General features: G+C 43.1%; 1 protein-coding gene across 4 annotated transcripts in view; it reads left to right on the top strand.

Annotated features, from left to right (window-relative positions):
• Positions 1–15,720, top strand: part of Ublcp1 (Ubiquitin-like domain-containing C-terminal domain phosphatase 1) — a 35,466-nt gene extending 19,746 nt beyond the window's left edge. The window contains exons 5-7 of one of the 4 annotated variants that reach the window (XM_075677071.1): positions 6,060–6,173; positions 6,274–6,432; positions 15,172–15,720. In XM_075677071.1, coding sequence (XP_075533186.1) covers positions 6,060–6,173; positions 6,274–6,408 — 249 coding nt within the window. In that variant the 3' untranslated portion in view covers positions 6,409–6,432; positions 15,172–15,720. The other 3 variants (XM_075677069.1, XM_075677070.1, XM_075677068.1) reach the window with 3 other exon arrangements.
• The last annotated feature ends 4,188 nt before the right edge of the window (positions 15,721–19,908 follow it).

Below are 19,908 nucleotides of genomic sequence, written 5' to 3' on the forward strand. Positions count from 1 at the left end.
GTGGAATGATGACTGTAGAAATGTGCGAAAGAGGCAGAATAAGGCATGGGGAATATAGCGCAGATCGCCGAGTACAGGAAATCTAATTGAATTTCAACACATAATATCCCAGGGAAGACGGATACAACGTCAAGCAAGGAGAGAAATCTGGGCGAGATTCCTTTCCGTACACGCAGGAGGCGAAAGTTTGGAATGGCATAAGGAAGGTAAAAGGGCAGCAAATAAATCCGTTGCCTCTGGTGAGCGATCAAGGGAATACCTTAGAAGAACAGGCAGACTCCCTAGGGGATCACTTTGAGCATGTGTCAAGCTCAATTCATGACTCAAGTACAGAGAAATAGAAGAACGTAGGGAATTTGAGCAGAAATCCCCACAAAACGCACCATACAACCGTCCTTTCTGCATTGCCGAGCTGAGAGCTGCCTTGACCGTATGCAACAGCTCTGCACCGGGACCTGATAGAATAATGTAAGACATGATTAAGAACATACACACTGACACACAACTGTCACTACTTGCACTTTTTAACACTATTTTGGCTGCTAGATATCTTCCACCTGCATGGAAAGAAGCGATCGTGGTCCACGTCTCGAAGCAAGGTAAAGATCCTTCGTCACTGGCAAGCTACCGCCCGATAGCTCTCACGAGTTGCCTTTGTAAACTGTTTGAGAAAATGATTAACCGCCGACTCGTACATATCCTTAAAATAAACAAAATACTTGATCCCTACCAGTGTGACTTCAGAAAGGGTCGGTCCACAACCGACCATCTCGTGCACATTGAGGGGAATATTCGTGACGCGTTTGTACACAAACAGTTTTTCTTATCGATATTCCACGATATGGAGAAGGCGTATGACACAACGTGGCAATATGGGATCTTGTGAGACTTGTCGGGAATGGGCATTCGTGGCAATAAGCTAAACCTGATAGAAAGTTATCTGTCCAATCGTACCTTCCGCGTGAAAGTCGGGAATGTACCCTCACGTCCATTTATACAGGAAACTGGTGTACCCCAGGGAGGTGTGCTCAGCTGCACACTCTTTATAGTTAAAATGAACACACTCCGCGCTTCATTACCACCAGCTATATTTTATTCCGTCTACATAGATGACTTACAAATAGGTTTTAAATTCTGTAACCTTGCAGTGTGCAAAAGGCAAGTACAGCAGGGATTGAACAAGATATATAAGTGGGCAGACGAAAATGGGTTTAAAATCAACCCCTACAAAAGTTCATGTGTTCTCTTTACAAGAAAGAGAGGCCTGGTTTCAGACCCGTGCATGGAACTGTGTGGACAAGAAAGACCTGTCAACAAAGAACACAAATATTTAGGTATAATACTTGACTCTAAGCTTACTTTTATCCCACACATAAAACATCTCAAAGCTAAATGTCTAAAAACAATGAACTTACTCAAAATGCTATCACACACAACATGGGGTAGCGACAGGAAGTGTATAATGAATATTTATAAGAGCCTCATTCAATCACGGTTGGACTATGGCGCCATAGTATACAACTCTGCCGCCCCGAGTGCACCAATGATGGTGGATCCTGTCCACCACCTGGGTATCCGTCTGGCCACAAGCGCATTCAGAACTAGCCCCATTGAAAGATTATATGTAGAATCGAATGAGTGGTCACTCAATCTGCAGAGATCTTACACCAGCTTTACATATTTCTTTAAAGTGCACTCTAATCCTGAACATCCATGTTGTGAAACTATTAACAATTCGACATGTACTGCACTTTTCCGTAATCAACCCTCTGTGAGACAGCCTTTGTCGCTCCGTGTGAGGAAGCTTAGCGTGGAAATGGATGTCCCATTCTTCGAACACCGCTTAATGCCTCCAGCGAAGCAGCTACCGCCTTGGGATTGGCAGGTGATAGAATGTGATATATCTTTTGTAAGAGTTACAAAATACGCACCAGAGCTCGAAATACGAATGCATCTCCATGAACTCCAATTGAAGTACTGCTGTTCGGAATTCTACACCGATGTGTCAAAATCGCATGTTGGTGTGTCTTACGCGGCTGTTGGACCCTCTTTCTCTGAAGCAGGTGTACTGACCCCCATACAAGCATCTTAACTGCTGAAGCCTACGCAGTACTGTCTGCGGTAAAACGCATAAAGAAGTTAAGACTAGAGAAAGCGATAATATTCACGCACTCGTTAAGTGTTGTAAAAGCACTGATGTCCTTAAGAAAACACAAAAATCCTCTTTTTATTCAGCTTTACTGGTATTTGTGCAACATTTATTCAGTTCGCAGACATGTAATAATATGCTGGGTTCCTGGCCATAGATGCATCGAGGGTAATGTGCTGGCAGACCAAATGGCCACATCAATTACATCGCAAGCTCTCAACCCTACCACTGCTATTCCTACCACAGATCTCAAGCCTTTTTTGCGAACTAAACTGCGAAGCCACTGGCAACACTCATGGGACAGCGAAATAAATAATAAGCTCCATCTGATTAAGCCAAAGTTAGGTTTCTGGCCCTCCGTTAGTAAATCATGAAGAATTGACGTCCTATTCTGTCGACTCAGAATAGGACACACATATGGTACTCACAATTTTCTATTCACTGGCAATGAACCTCCAATCTGTGGCAGATGTGGTGAGAGGCTCACTGTCCTCCACGTCTTCATGTAGTGTCGGAAAGCTGAAAGAGAAAGAAGGAAACATTTTCCTATAGCATACCGCTATTGTCTCCCTCTCCATCCTCCTATGTTTATTGGTAAAGAACCCCTTTTTTCCACCAGAGCTGCACTAGGTGTCTTGAAAGGTGTGGTCTTGCATGTTATTAGCCCAAGGGTTTCGTAGCGCATCCTCTCACCAGAGGATGCTGCTGTGATAGTAGTCCTTGTAAAGCACGCGCCTTCAGGTCCTTGCGTTTAAAGGGCTCTGTTATAGCAGTAGTGCTTTTAAGAATTTTTAGCCTGTGACCAATTTTAGCATATTGCAATTCTTTCACAATGTATCTTTCGCGTCCTTGGCACGCTTCATAGTCATTGTCATAATCCTATTACTTATATTCTACTGTCTTTTAGGCCCCTTTACAGCCCTGTCACATCCTTTGTTCGTAATTTATAGCTTCGCATTGAACACATTCACATTGGCCTGGCGCTCTTTGATCATACTCGGCCCTTGCGCCACAAAACACTATACTCATCATCGTCATCATCATGTGCAGTACAAGGCAAGCGTACTACAGCGCTGGTGCCATTTATATTCCTGCCTCCAAAGAACACGTCGCTGCATCTGTTTTATTTGAGAGCCTTTCTGCGCCCCATCATCTGCTGTCACCACAGCTGTAGCAGGCAACACCCGTTCTCAGGTGGAAGTGGTCCATCGGTGTCCTGAAACATGTGCAGTCTACGCTCATTACACTGGACCTGCGTACAACAGACTCATATATATTGAACCGTATTTCAGCCTTAGTTTATCCTACCTATTTTATTATTGCAACAAAGTTCACCTTTAACTAACTGCACTACAATGGACTGCACTACAACGGACTATGGGCTACAGTGGACAAAATTAGCAGCAGTTTTTGTCAAAATCGGGCGTATAAAATGGACATTTGCCGTGCCGACATCGGCTGACAACTGACTTGCGAGGGTCAGCCGACGATTGCGGCTCAATATCGCGTGCAGGAGAAAGAAAACGCGTCGTATTCATTCGCGCGCGAGGCAAGAGGGAGAAGAAAGCAAGAGAGTTTTACTCCAGTGGCTGCTGCTGCTACTTACGGCGCGACCGCCGTATCTTGAAAGCGATCCGCGATGTGGACAAAGTACACCTAGCGCCGGTAGCTTCGTATGCACTGTGCTTTCGATGTTTAGTTCGCGTTGAAGTGAGAGACAGCGCGAAGGTCAATTTTATTGCTGCTGCTGCACACTTATCTTGCTTAATTTGCTATGACAATAGATGCTTCGCCTTTTGGGCGAAACTGTGACTTTTTTAAATTTGTTTTTACTTTGAACGTTCGTCACTCACTCTTAGCAATAATGTTGTTAGACATCGCGACAAAAGTTTCGGAAGTGAGGCGTTTCGGATATTACGAACTTTGGATAAAACGGACGTTTTTTTATCAGATTGTCAGGGTCGTTGTAACGAGAGTTGACTGTATATTTATTGCATTTGCGTATTTGCTTTTTAAGGCACGCAAATCTCTATGCGTACATATGCTTTTAAAGATAAGCTTCATGAAGTGACACATTTCTAGCATTCTCGATGTTGTTGTGTGGGTAGTTAATGAATCACTTGCCTTAGTGAAATCATCACTCACCACATTACATAGCATGGAGAGGGCAGCTGAAAACGCAGGGGAGCGATGCCGACGTGATTGGTAGCGATGCACATTTTTAAAACTGTGTGATAAGTTACACGCTTTTCACGGAACGCTTAAATCTGTCTACTAATGATCAGAAGGACCTTCCATACTGACTCAGTACATTTGTACACAATCATCAAAATTGTTTCAGGGTGCCTTTAAAAGCTACTTTGTAGTTCTTTGCTAGCAGACTTGTTACCACAAAAATTCTTGCTTTAAAAGCACACTAAAGAGCAATATTTAATTTAGTCTGGTAAATAATTTTCTTTGAATAAGTGATTTGCACTTATTTTACAGAAAATGAGGTTATTAATGGAGAAAATGAGGGAAAAGGTTTTTTGTTTTGAATTTTGCACCCAAGCCACAGTGCCAATACGTTATTATGACTTCACAGTTTTTTAAATTTTTACTTTTATTCATTTATTCATAATACCTTACAGGTACATAGGAAGGTATTGAGGTTTGGAAGGCATTGGGGTTTCTACAGAACAGAAAGACTATTTGCATCAAATAAGAAAATAACAAATGTTACTAGAAAAGTTCAGTGGAACATCATCATACAAAGTTATGAAGGAGTGTATTCAGGTTATCACAAAAAGTTTCGAGGTTTGACATGAATGTGATGTAGTCCAGAAGATTGTTCCAATATGCAATAGCTTGAGGGAGGGATGGTGAGTTAAATGCCTGGGTTTGACCACATGTGCATCCAAACTGAGCATGTTGTGAAAGTGTCGTGACATGCGCACAGGTGCATGAATCAGCAGACAGTGAGATTTATTGATATAAATGTACCTGTGAAACAGACATGGAAGCGCAATCATGCTTCGAGTTTCCAATAATTGAATTGAGATGTCTCTTTTTTATTCGGGTAATGCTACAAAGATGGTTCTACTTACGCGAGATGAATCTGGCTGCTCTATGTTGAACAGCTTCCAACATGCTGATAAGGTATCCCAGATATAGTGACCATCTGGATGAAATGAATTCTAGTTGCATATCTTCCCAGGAGCCTGTGCTTGTGCTCCTCCTGGGAAGCAGTGCCGCGATGGACCCTGTATTGTGAAACCATACCGCTGTGTTTCGCTGATACGTGCCGTTGCCATTGGCAGGGTGTACGTCATCATTGCCTCTGAGAAAAACATTAAGCTGAAGCATTCTGTTGGTGGGAAAAGGACTTGCATTATGTGTGTGTGTTTTGTAAATGTGTGTTTGAAATGCATGCGATGTGGCGCACAACACTTCCTGGAAGTCGTAGGTTCTCATAGGTCGACGAATCACCAGCCTTTACCCTCTTGACATTACCTGGAGGACCCTATTGACATCACAATGCACTGAGAGGCACCGGAAAGGCCAGGAGAGGAGCATGGGGTTGCTTGTTGAATTTGTGGCGTCCCCGCATCGTGTAGCCCTGCCACGTTCGGCAAAGATGATTGTCATGGCATTCTGTACACGTGGCACATGTTCATTTGAAATGTGTAAAAAAATCTTGGAGCTTCACTAGGGGCCCTTTAATGTATTTTTCATAAAGTATAGGCCTTGTACAGTATTTCCAGGAATTTTAATATCTTTTTACATGAGCATAACATAATGCATGACTGAGCAGGATGAAATGACTAAAATCTGCCTTGTTGCAAGTTTGTAATACAATTATTGTTTTCTTTTGTGCAGTTGGGGCTTCTGCGCACTATGAGCATTTAGCATCATAAATGCTGTGTTTCAGATCAAACCACTGGCACTGATATGGGGCCTTGTTCCAGTCTACCGTCCTGAGAACACCGTCATGATTGACGACATTCGCAGAAATTTTCTCATGAACCCACAGTCCGGTCTGAGGGTAAGCTAATATTACCATGTGTTATTTTAAATAAATTCTGCTGCTGTATCTTCATACCTTTCATTCTCACGCCTGTTGAACGATAATTCTGTCCTGCTAGGTGAAGCCATTCCGGAATGCACATCGTCACCGATCTACTGACCGTGAGCTACTACGACTGGCTCGGTACCTGAAGGACATAGCCTGCTCAGTTGATGACTTCACAGAACTGAATCACCGCAACTGGGAAACGTGAGGTTCAGTTGTTCTTCCCACTCTGGTTAGCCCTGGCCCTCATGTCAGTAACGGTTGAAGCACTGTTAATGTGAATATGAGGATTGTTTACACACACACTGGGGGACATGTGCACACGCACACACACAAACAATTTGCAGTGTAGTGTCAGAGCCTGATTAAAATGTAGCTGAGGTTAAACGTTTACAAGTATGCAAAAAGCTGTCGTGTCATTTAACAGAGAAGGAAAGGTGCGTGTCCACTTGTGTTTTAACCCTTTCAGGGTCAATGATGTATATATACGGCGCCGCAAACAAGTCCAAAATGGTCGATGCCATATATTTACGACGCCATCTGTACGTATAAAAAGTGCGCCAATTTCCTACTTTTTTTTTCTTTCCTGGAATGTGCTGCCACTATGCGAGAATACAGGGAATTTTTTTCTCGTGCCTCCCTCTCTCACTTTTTGTTGGATGGTTTGTTTGCTCCGGCACATCTTATACTACCGCTTGCACATTGGCGCGCATGCGGGTGGGCGGTGGTTAGTTTGGGTTTTGTTCTGCGGGCGGTTTCGGCTTATTGCGCTCATAATACTGATGGCTGTCTCGTTACTAATCGCTCAAAGGGCAACCACCTGCCACTCGCTCGTTTATTGCTCACAGAGGTGCTTATACGAAGGATGCCGCCATGTATGTGTTTCCTTTTCACTTTTTTTTGGAGACTCGCGAAAACTAATTGCCTCTGGTTGGCAATAAGATAAAGATTAGTGGAAGTTTGTCACATGTTTTGTTTTTTGACAGGCACACAAACACACAGTTTTCTTGAGTGCGGTCTCCTACGCAGTTCGATTACGCTGTGGACGTAAATATTAGTGTAAGAGCAGGAACATTTGAGACTTGGGAAATACTTTCATGTACGAATTTTGTAAGCCTTGAACTATGTGTATAACAATGCATCATATCTATAATTCTTATGTTTATTGCTTTTTCTTTATTGTTGTTATTCATGAATAAACAGTATGTATATACCAACGCAAAATATTTTTTTCTCACTTTGCGGTCACCCTAGCAAAATTACTGTAAATTTTTTTTCGAAATAGGTCCCTCTGAAGAATTTAAATCTGCAATTAAAAACATCGACCCTGGGTGGTCGCATATGGCGAAAAAAATTGACCCTGAAAAGGTTAAAAGAATAGAGGCAAATTCCACTATAGAATCACTCTAACGAAGTGCATTGGCATCTCAACTCCTGTGTCTTCAAACTGGTTAAGATGATGAACATGATGTGCACTTCAGATGTTTAGTTTCCATCATAAAGCTTTCTTTTTTTTTATGGTGTCCCAGCCTGTGCACAATTTTTCTACCTGAGTGTGTGTTTTTAAAGGGGCCCTGAACCTCTTTTTATCGAAGTCGAGAAATGAAGTCAAATGAGACTATTTCAGAAGTACTTTGCCGCAAAAAGTTCTTCAATGCATTCAGCAGAAGCGGAATTATTGGCATTCAAACACACCGTTCACGGTGCTTCTGCTCCTTCAATGATTTGCACTGCGAAGGCTGTGGCGGAGCGAGGTGCGCCCACAACACTCTGCCTACTGAATATCACCATGGCACGGAGTTCAAATTTGATTTTGGATGTTCACGTGGATGCCACTATTTCCAAATTTGGCGCCTAAAACGTGCTAAACGCGATTGACATCAGCGAGCCGCGATGCGCTCAGCCGTGGACTTGTTGCGGCACCCCACTGAGATCGCGGTATCTACGTTACGTAGCAGACCGCACCTACATGCAACTGCAGCGTTTGCTTTGTGCATGACAGTGTGTACTCGCGCTCATATGCTCCTCTCTGGCTGTACTACGTGGTGCAGACAAGCCATTGTCCTGCACCAGCTTGACTGACGGATAGTAGCCACTTCCAACTTGCGCATTTTGAAGCTGATAACGACGCTAAGTCTGCCAAGGCATCTAACCAGGAGCGGCCAGAAGTGAGCGTGCACCGGCAGGTGTACGTGTGGTCTGACTAAGTTTTACAGGGTTCGAGGCTAGTTAATTGTTCGTAACTAGTCGAAACTAGCGAGGCCAGATGGCTACGACACCGATAAGCAGGGTGGCCAAAGTTTAATTCCTGCGTGGGTGGCCGCTACTGAGCATGAACAGACGATAGTTGGCTTCTTCCGGAAGTACTGTATGTAATTATTATCGAAATTCAAAAGCAGATTTTAACTTACTTCAGCATGTTTATGAAATGGTGTCTACAGATACGCACAGTAACAGTAGGAAGAAGCACATTGATCCAAACACCTTTCTTGATTGATGTCAGATATTGGACAATATCAGCCGTGTTTGGGAATCTGCCATATTACGAAATAAAGTGTCCAGAAAAGAGTGAGGAGCAGGCTTCTGTTGAAAAGAGAGCATTTGAGAGAAAGGTGACTTTGTGCTCTGCTTGCAAGATCCACACTCTACGCACGACTGCAAAACTTGGCTATGATGTTCACAGCAGCGTGTGCTATCCGCTGACTGGGTTTTTTTGCCAAGCCCGAGATGTGGTTCAGGGCCGCTTTAAGGAATTCTGTTGTCTAAGCTTTCACGTTACTACGATAGAAAATGCTTGATAGCCATTGGCTCCTCTTAAAATGTTTTCTCAGTCATTTATCACTGATAAGTCATGCTGGATGTTCCTGTAGTGAAGCAGATCTTTCCTTTATTGTGGCAGCTAATGCACTGAAAAATATTTATGTAGGCGAAAGTTCTCATTGCATCCAAAACCTCTGGTTGCTCAAAAATGTTGTGGACCACTGGCTATTCACTGTGCTACTTGCATCAAATTTCCTTATCCTATATTTATTGTGCCACATCTGTGACAAGACAAATTTTTGCAGGAAAAGGCATGTAAATTAAATGGCTACTTCAGCTCAAAAAGCTTACCATGAAGGATCCAAAAATACGGGCCTGACCATGCAGCCTAGCTACTTGTGGATTTTAGTGTTTAGCTCCTTCAAGCATCAAATATATTTTAAAAAGTGCAACCATTTTCGCATCAAAAGCACCACACTCTGTAGGCACCCCATGTGACCTGGTGCCTGCTGTGCCTCCGAGCAGAGGAATTTGGCAATGACCTTCAAAGCAAGAGCAATGTGCCCAGTGCCGAAAGCATTGAACGTTCAGCTCTGCTTACTTCTGTCACCAGAAATTAGCTTTGTTGAAGGCTTTTAGTTCCTCAATATTCACTTAGTTGCAGTGATATTAGAAATAACTTGCATCTGCTAGTATGACTGCGATTCATAGTGACCCTTGTGGCCCAGCTGACTAGTTTGACTCTCCGCAAGAACGCCCATGGAATTAGACTTGCATATGAAATACATGCAACCAACCAAATGATGCTTTAATATTTTTTAACTTTCATACATACTACAGCAGTATCTCCTGTACTTGTTGGCTACCTAAAGCTGCAGAGCTTCTTTGCTGATATCAGGCCTGCCAATGGCAAACGGCAGAAATAAGTTTGCCTCGAACTAAAGGAAGCTGTTAGCTGTGCCCCCTCTTCTGAACTATGCCAGAATGCACAATGATTCTGGCAACTGATATGACTGTTTCTAGAAAATTCTCGATTGTTTTGCAGGGAATAGAATTACACTGCTATGTTGGAACTACATTTCAGAATCCTAGGTTGAGCATTGTGCCTTGCACCAAACAATTTTGAACCCCATATATATTAGACTACTTAACCCTTCCAATACTGCAGGAAATGGCCCAGGCAGCCATGCTTCCAATGCAAGGATTCAAGCAGCCCTTAGAAAAGAGAGGCCATATATACAATGCGGCTAACATTGAAAAGTGCTGCCATGTAGTATTGAGTACTGGAACTAGAAGCAAGCAGGATATACTTGTCATTGGTGCACACTGCGAAGTATTTTTATGCTTGTCATTGGCTATATGATTCATTTAAATTTCTATGATGACAATACTTGTCAACAACAGAGAAACAGTCAAGCAAGAGATGCAAGTCATCCTTAGATACAGGATAACAGACATATCACTTTCGCTGCCAACAGTGCTTTATTAAGTAGGAAAATAGTGTCAATATTGAATTACTGGTGTCAACTCGTGAAACATTTGCCCCCATGAATATAAACTCATCTAGAGTTTCCCCTCCAGTAACAGGCTCTGAAGCAATGTGGCTCTTGTTGTGCTCTGTCCCGAGGGAAGATGATTAGAAGTGAACCCCCCCCCCCCTTTTTTTTTTGACAGCTACCACTCTGCTGGTGTCCTGTGATGCACATACCCTTCTTTTCTTTTCTTGATGTTTTTTGGCCTAATCGTAGATGCCATGAAAGCACATTGCCTTTTAACAGACATTTATACAAGTTATTTTATACACAGCTTGCACCTTTCCACAAGGCATGGCTCTTATTTATTTACACAGGCAGTGCAATAATCTGTGTTTGTGTATCTGTCAAATGCACCATATTCACCCTTGCTTAACATGCTTTTAACCCTGAATTGCACTCATTTTTATGGCTTAAATTGTTTTAATGTTGCTGTTGCATGTACAAGAGTCATCCAGAAAACAAAGGCCGTTTAGTTATACAAAACGAAGAACACAGTATTTATTGGAAAAAACAATTCTGTTTACATACATGAAGCTTCCTTCACTTCTCTACGTAATTACCTCCTACATTTAAATATTTGTCGTATCTAGTCACGAGTTTCTGAACTCCTCTGTTATACTCTTCTGCCGCCAGTTTATTAAGATAGGTGGTCATTGCATTCTCCTACACTTCCTCACTTTAAAAACATTTACCGCCTGGAAACTCTTTCAGCTAAGGGAAAAGGTGGAAATCGCTAGGTGCAAGGTCCAGACTATAGGGTGGATGATCAAAAATTTTCTATCCGAACTGATCCAGCAATTCTTGAGTTGCAGCAGCAGTGTGAGGGCTGGTATTGTTGGGAACAAGCACAATTCCTACAGAAAGCATTCCTTGCCTGCTGTTTTGGATGGCTCGCCGTAGTTTTATTAGTCTCAAAATAATGATTTTCATTGATCGTAGTGCCTTTTGACACGTAATCCACCAAAACAACACCTTTACGATCCCAAAAGACGGTTGCCATGACCTTTTGTGTTGAGTGAGTCTTTGAATTTTCTCGTTTTTTTAGGTGATGAGGGATGATGCCACTCAAGTGATTGCTGCTTGCTCTCCGGGGTGATGGGAGACACCCAGGTCTCATGACCAGTTACGATCCAATCAAGAAAGGCATCTCCATCAGTGTGATATCGGTTTGAGAATCTCAATGCTGAGCCCATTTTCTGAGTTTTGTGTTGGTCTCTCAGTTGCTGCGGGACCCATCTGGCACAAATTTTGTTGTAGCCGAGATGCTGCAACACAGTTTTACCAAGCAAAGAACGACAAATGTTCGAACACAATGTGTGATTCGTTGAGAGTTACGTGCCTGTCTTGCAAGATTCTGTTCACAACAGTCTTCAGGTCTTCTTTGATGAGTGGGGAGCGTTCAGGTTGAGTTTCCTCGTGCACATCACACAGTTCAGTTAGGCAGTTCATTTTGGCCATTATACGAACTGCACAAGGGTGACTTCTTACAACCTCCACTCACAGTGTTATGAAAGTACAGCTGTTATGGAAGCCAGTTGACCCTGAAAAGGGGAACGTATGTATGTAACAGAATGTTTTTTTTACAATAACTATTGTGTATTTCATTTTGTGTAACTGAATAGTCCTTATTTTCTGGATGACCCTCATATGCTGGTCATGAAGAAACATATTTACCTTCAAAGAAGAAAGATTTCTATTGAGGATGTATATATTATCCAGGTGTCACTGATGCTGTTACAAAAGCATCTTGAGGCTGTTAGAACTAGTTGAAAAAAATATTTGTTACATTCTGCTGGCTTAAGGTCCAAGCACAGAATGGATAAAATACAAAAAGAAATCAGCAAAACAATAATATGTAAAATGTTTGAAATTCAACCAAAGCCTAGTGACATGCTAAAATGTACATTCTAAACAATTCCAGTCAATAATTGTGCATGAAATAAAAAAATAAAGTTCTCTTAATGTGTCTGTTTTAGTTACTTAAATCTGTCTGCTTGGCAAAATATGAAGTCAAGGTACAGTGACAGTGGTGTCAAGTATGTCTGGTTACAAGGGGTGCTGCTTACAGGGAAGTGTCAAGGACCAGCATTTGGCTAATTAGTTGGCAGAGAAATTCAAAGCATCATTTTCTTTCTTAACACTAAGACAAGGAACGTCATTAAAGTCCATTAGTTTGAATGGATAGACAGATGTAGAGACTATGTACGGGGCATAAAGATGGTGCACATTAAAAGCAGCAGGACTACACACTGTCTCTTGCTGTGTCCCATCTTTGCGTTGTTTACACACATGTAGTTATGCACCAACCAGCCCAAATGCATACCAAGTGTAGAAAATTCATTGTACACAAACTGGACAGCCTGACTGAATCCAAGACACTATAAACCAAAACTCACTGTTGTTAAGTAGTGGCTGTCAATTCTGTATGAAAGTGTCCAGGGCTGGAAATAACAGGCTATTATAAATCACTATAAATATACTGCTGCAGTATCTTTCATTGCAGAAATGTATGCGACCTCCAATGTTAGTTTTCATTTATTTAGTATTAAAAATATGGAGCACACTAAGATTTGCTGGATAATGCTTTGTAGAAAGCATAAATACGCTTGCTTTTTGTCTGGCATCTATATCATTATGTATCAGTGCTTCTTGTTGCCAGCATTTTGGCTGATTTTATTTTCAGTAGCACCTATGGAAGCAGGTTTCCAAGAGGTAAAAAAAGAAAACAACATGCATTATGGGACAGCATAAGGCTAGGATATTCTAGCTGAATATTAAGAGAGAGAAGGATGTTCTAGGGATGCTCGAGCTGAATAATAAAAGGGGGCATCTGGGAAGGGCATGCAGTGTTCAGAACAGGCACATGGTTGTCTATTAGAATAACAGAATGGATACCATGAGAAGAGAAATGCATATGGTCGAAGTAGGGAAACAGGTGGAGTGATGAAATGAGAAAATTTCCAAGTGTATAGGGTGGGTACAAGTGGTGTTGGACAAATATACTTAGAGAACATAGGAAGGGGCAGTTGTCTTCTGTTGGTTTAATTAGGTTGGTGAGGCTCCATCACTGATCAGTTCATGTGTGCCTTGTCCTGCACATTTAAATCGCTGTATTTAAATATATTGCAGCTGCTTTCCCTGTTTCTGAGATCTGCAAAGCGGTGCCTGTTGTGAGCATTAATAGCTAGAATGTCGGCTGTGCTTTGGATTCACTTCCCACCAAAGTGCAGATTATTTTAAACGCTGCAATTTACAGTAGTTTTACTGAGACTGGTTAGGGACTGTCACGAAGTGATATAGCTAGGAATTTTTGGACACGACTGCGAGAAAAACTTGGAGGATGCTTAAGAGTGGAACGCGATAGCATTAAAAGATCCCCGACTGCTTCTTGCGCTTCCCGGCAACTGCAGCTTATGTAACTATAATGTTTACTGGGAAACGCTGGCAGCGAATGCTATGCACAAAGCTGAGCTTTCTGGTAAAAACGTTGCTGCTTGCGTGGGCCGATCCTGGAGGTAGTGCGCAGCTGCATAAAAAAAATTGCATCATTTTCAGGTTTCTGTTATTTCTTCACGCTTTTGAAATTTAAGTGAGAAGATTTAACATAAATGGCATACACTATCGGTGTTTTGTTACATGGCATTTGTTTGTGGGCTGTCATTCTCAAGGTTTCGAGAAATAACGTTGTCAAGAATGTAAGACAAGGTATGAGCAACTTAGTGATAGAATGGTGTTGCAATATAATGCACATATACCGCATGTCATATAGCAAGGTGTGGCATATACATATACCTAAATATATACGAAAACTTTTACTCATGGACAACTCTGCCAGTGCTGACCCCGGATTTTCTGCGACACAAGGCCCTTAATGCTATTGCATTAAAATGCATCACTTCGGAATGAAATATATGAGAAGCCTGTTAAAAAAGCTGGTGCTGTTTTACATGACTAAAACTGAACAAATTTAAGCCTTGTGCCAACGTTGCACCAGGTGTACTTGTATTTTTCTGACCCTGGCAAAGATAAGTGACCTTGTTCAAATTGCAGACATTTCTAAGATGTTTTCATTTTTTTTGTTCATTTTCTGATAATGCACACATTACAAGAATGACAAAGGGTTCACAGGACGGCATAGACTTGAGTTCATCAAGAGTGGGCAAGTGAGGAATGATTCAGCCTGGAGCCAACATTTCAAGAAGGAGCCTTCTCTTTGTCTTGGCAACAACAGCTTTATATAGCTCATTCCCCCTGCCAAGGTCAAGGAGAATAAGTGGGTGGAAAAGATTAAAGCAAAAGCTGGGTAAGGGAACTGGAAATGTTCAAAAGAGGGAATTAGTTGTGCTAGTTAGTGGGAAATGGAAAGAGAAGGGGGGGAGAGGTCAAGTGTAAGCAGGCATTGTCCATCCAGTTTAGTTTTTACAGGAAACAGGAAGTAAGCAGGATAGGCTGTGGACAGTTTAAAAAGTTTAAAAAGAGAACTGAGTAGGTTCCACACCGACTTATGCTCTTTGACCATGGGAAAGGAGTGAGCTATATAATTACGTTCAGAGAAAGCGTTTGTTGCCCTAACAAATGTTCACTTCAGACTGAAGCTTCACTTGTGAAAACCAGCAAATGAAAACCATATTGATTGAGCATGCATGTTCACAAAGCCGCTGTTCTTACATTTGCAGCTACATGCCAAAGACACTGCGGTCATCTGAAGCAGAGCCAGCTGAACCAACACTGCCTGCAGTGGTGAAATCTGAAGCTCCTGCATCCGATGACGGGAATGATGAACCAAAAGCGTGAACCATATTGTGTGAAGCAATTGTGCATTGAACAATGTTGTTTTCATTTCTTTTCATTGATGAACTACTCACAGGTGCATAGTAGCTTGTTCTGGTGAGCAGAGTCCTGGTGTGAAATTATTGAAAGCTTCAATCTCATATGTTGCATTTATAATCATGTGCATCCCCTGCAGACCTCAACAGTGAAGTTTTGTTCAATACCATTCCACGGTGTGCAGTTATGTGGAGTAATACTGTGATTGCTCGTTGAGGTTGCAGTGTGTGTTTGTGTGTGAACATGTGCTTGTGTGGTTCATTTGCAGTGAGCACAAGGTGTGCTCTTTGCAAATGCATTTAAACCTTCTGAAAGCCATTTTAGCTGTTTCTTATGCTCCAAAGGCAATGGGTGCCCAACACAAGTAAGTGTGGAAATAAAGTTTTTCTTTTTTTTTTCTTTTGCAGTTCTGTTTTTTTCTTGAGTTAGTACTGAAACTTAAACATATGGGCAATGTACAATTCAAAGAAGAGTGCATTATGGTGAATAATGTCAGCATTACTTTGTCAAACCTGTTTGGTAAAGGAACCACTTTCTTGAAGGCAGTTGCATGACCTCGGATAAGGCGATTCTAGAGTGAAACATGCAAGGCTGTTTTTTTATTAAACACCTAGTGGGGAAAAAAAAAAAAACATCCTGCTGAAATCTTTTCAATTTGCAGAAATGGGGTATACAAGCTGTCCAGAAGTTACGTCTCTGCTTGGAGACATACCATGCATAGCGAATTGGCTATGACTGCATGACATGGGTGGTAATTCCATAGATGAACCTAGAGGCTGACTTGTTGCTTTTTACATTAGTTTTGCCCAGCATGTTGTAAAGTGTAGGTTGTAAAAATACCACAATTCCTCCGCCCTCCCTCCGTATTTTTACTGAAGAACATTTTGTAGATAAACCTACTTGAATCACACCTATTATATAATGCATATGTGATGTAATGCCAGCAGTAGACCAAACATGACGATTTATTGACGCTACTTAGCATGATCATGTACAGGGGGGTTAACTGTTACAGGGAACACGCGAGCGCGTGGCCCATGCTCCGCGCAGCACCGTGTAAGGGAAGTGGTGAAAACCAAGCGCGTGGGCTGCTACCAAACCGCCCATTCACTTTGCTCGCTCCTGACCGCCCTGCCGTGCAGTCACGTGAAGAGCCCCCTGCTTCAAGAAGAAACATTTAATTTCGTGCACTGCCACCCATGAGACGTAGAAATCGTATAAAATTTGGGGGACGCTTAAGCTTCGCCTCGTAGACTCACGCGATAGCATTCATTCGAAGATCCCCGGCTGCTTCTCACACTTCCCTGCAACTGCAACTTATGTGACCGTAATTTTTTCCTGGAAACGCTGGCGCCGAACGCTATGTACGAAGGCGAGCTTTGGGGTTCTTTTGTTTCAAGGAACCGAGCGGGCCGCGCCGCTCCTAAGACAGGCCTCAAACGGCAGCTGGAAAACGCTGCCGCGTCAAGAGGGGTTTGTGTTTGAGTTTCCACGTAACAGAATTATGTTTTCTCGCATATTCGAATTACAATCCGATGCTATCATGGCAGTAGGTTGTGTGTAAGTCGTACTTTACGAATTTTCTGATGCATTTTACTTCGAGAAATTCAGTAACGCCTGTGCGCCACGCGGAGGGCCTGCGTGGATCGGGATGCGTGGTTCGAGATGATTTTCTCAGCCGGTGACGCCGGCGCCGACGCTGCGTTTTCTGCGATACGGGGCCCTTAACGCTATCGAGTTAACCCACTTCTACTGTAATGCGAATAAGCAGCCGCGGATGTTTCGGAGAACTGCATTTTTGGTCACGCAAATAACGTCGCTATGCTGCGTCTCGTGCGGGCATTCCGCGGACGGAAACACATTCATAACACCGTTGGTAACTGCAAATTCTTCTGTATTTGCTTCTATACGTTTGTGTCACTCCCTTATCATTTTGGAAGAAAAGAGCGATACTTTCGAATGGCTATATGCATGTCCACGTTTCCTGATTCGCCAACGGTAGCTTTACACGGCGTTTCGTGTCTTCCAGCAACTCGACAGGCTGAGCGCGTCGTAGCCAGACATCACTGAAACGTCCCGTGCACAACAGTGCCGAAAAACTGCGGTGTGACTCGTTTCCTGATTTCCTGATTCTTGCGGTGAAGACCCACCTCACCTTGTCGAGATCGCATCAGCTGGTTGGCAGCAATGGGATACTCCACCCTTCGTCCTGGCTTCAGAATTGTCAGCGCTTGACTTTCTTTGAGAATTTGCAAGGTTTTAGCTCGTGTGTTTTCTGAAACGGCAAATTAGTTTCTGTACGTGCAGGATCCTGTCGAAAGCTTCCTCCCGTCACAGTAGAGTAAGAAAGTCCTCGTTTGGGATTGACCATGGATTTCAGCTAACGGAGAAAGCCAGAGTTTTTATTACCATGTGAAGAGCTGGAAATTGAGGTCGGGAAAAGTCCGATAAAGCCGCAGCTTATTGAGGCGATTGAGAAGTGCGGCGCAATTGAGGACGAAATTTTAGAAGCATGGGAAGAGATAGAGAAACGAGCTGAAAAAGCTGGAACAAAACTGTTGTAGCGGGTGACAGAGTGACGGAGACGGCCCAAAAGCAAACGCACAACAACCTTTATTTCAGAGACAACGAGCTATATGTATAGGCTGCTTCCCTACGACGTAACACAAAAGAACGAATCATGTTTGACACGTATTAGCACAGCACTTCCAAGCACTTCAAAAACTCTGCAGAAGAAAGACAAAGAGCTGAGAAAGAAAAGCAAAAAGATGAACAAAACTCGATAGAAAGGCATATAGCTGAACTAGAGGAAGCTGCAGAAAGAAAAGAACGAGAGGAACGGAGAGCTCACGAACTAAAGCAAAATAACTAGACATACATCAGCGGGATCTGGCCAGGCAATCGGCAAATAACATCTCAATAAATTAAAGACGTTCAGGTGAAGCAGGAGTAAAAATAAGGGATCTCATGCCGTCGGTCAAGGTAAACGATGACATGGGATTGTTTCTCGTTACTTTTGAACGAACCTGCGAGAAAAACGGGTAGGCGCTAGAGCGTTGGCCACAACAGATTCTGACCGTTCTTCCTGGCGAAGCAACCGAAATAATTGCAAGGCTAACGAGAGACGACGCACATGACTATCAGAAAGTCAAAACTGCGTTGCTAAGGAAGTATCGGCTCTCAGCGGAGGCTTTCCGGTGTTCTCGGGAGACGGCTAGAACACCGGGCGAGTATTTTCAAGATTTTACTTATAAGCTGAAAGTCAATTTGAGTGGCTAAAAGGGGAAGACGCGTTCAGTTGTCACGACAAGGTCGTTGAGTTAATCTGCATGGAGCAGTTCTGTGGGTCCTTGAGCGAAGAGATGCGCCTGTGGATTCAAGATAGGTGGGGCGAAAAGGGCTTGGCACGTGCTGCACTGCTAGCAGATGAATTCGCTGCACGTCACGAATCCGAGAAAACGCGTGTCAGACCATTCACTAAATTCAGCAAAGAGGAAAACGCGCCCCATTCACTACGAAAAAGCTGGAGGTGAGACAAAAGACGTGCAGCCCGATAATTCAGGAGAGAATAACAAAGACGAAAGAAAAACAGAAAAAGCGTTTGAGGCTAGAAAACCGGTCGTCTGCTTCCGTTTCCAGGAGCCTGGACACCTTGCGATCGGCTGTCGGAAGCCTAGAATTTTTTCTTTGGTGAATGGCGACGATGACACCTTGGCCCTCTTAGAACCCTACCTTCGCGACCTAGTAGTGAATGGAATGTCGTGTAAGGTGCTTAGGGACTCAGCTGCGACAATGGACATTGTACACCCTGCGTTTTTAAACCTGAGGATTTTGCCAGGGAACGTGTGGGCCCAGCAGGTAGTCGAGGAGAATAGTGTTTGCTTGCCCATAGCGTGAAGATTGAAGGGCCGTTTGGGCTATTGATGACTGAAGCAGCAGTACCGCCCAATCTGCCGAAACATTATCTCTACTTATTTTCAAACCACTCGGAAATGCTGTTGAAGAAAAAAAGCCTGAGTTTTGGCGACCATACGGTCGAAGCTCTCACGCGTTCCAAGGCTAGAGAGATCGCGGCGGAGATAAGTCAGGGCAACGAAGCCAAATATATGTCTCGTGACATAGACACTCAAGAAGCACAGCACATAGCTAGTGAAATCAGTGGGAAAGGCGCCAGCGAGGAGGCATCCGGATCAGTGAGAATACCGCCGCAAGGCCTAGCGAAGGAATTGGTACTGGCACATTTCGGAAAACTCTTTAGACTTACTCAAGGTTGTTAAAGAAGTAATCGCGCCAGAAGAGCGCAATTTTGTCGCGAAACTAGAAAGAGTGACTATTCCGGAGGCCGTTGCTTGCGGAGATGAGGCTTGTTTAAGCAGCCCCAAAAAGGTCAAGGAGGCGCTGAAAAACTCCCTCATACCTCCGCACTTGAGCGACGTTCCGGAAGCGTCAAAAGGGGAGAAGAATGCCATGGCGGCCAAGCAGGGCAGGAACCCGACGCTCAAGGATTTCAAAGGCACATTCGGTCACCGCCTGGTATGACAAAAGATTTTCAGACAGAGACAGCTCAAGTTAAAACGAGCGAAGTA

The sequence above is a fragment of the Dermacentor variabilis genome, unplaced genomic scaffold (assembly GCF_050947875.1).
Source record: "Dermacentor variabilis isolate Ectoservices unplaced genomic scaffold, ASM5094787v1 scaffold_12, whole genome shotgun sequence".
In the NCBI taxonomy this organism is placed as follows: domain Eukaryota; kingdom Metazoa; phylum Arthropoda; class Arachnida; order Ixodida; family Ixodidae; genus Dermacentor; species Dermacentor variabilis.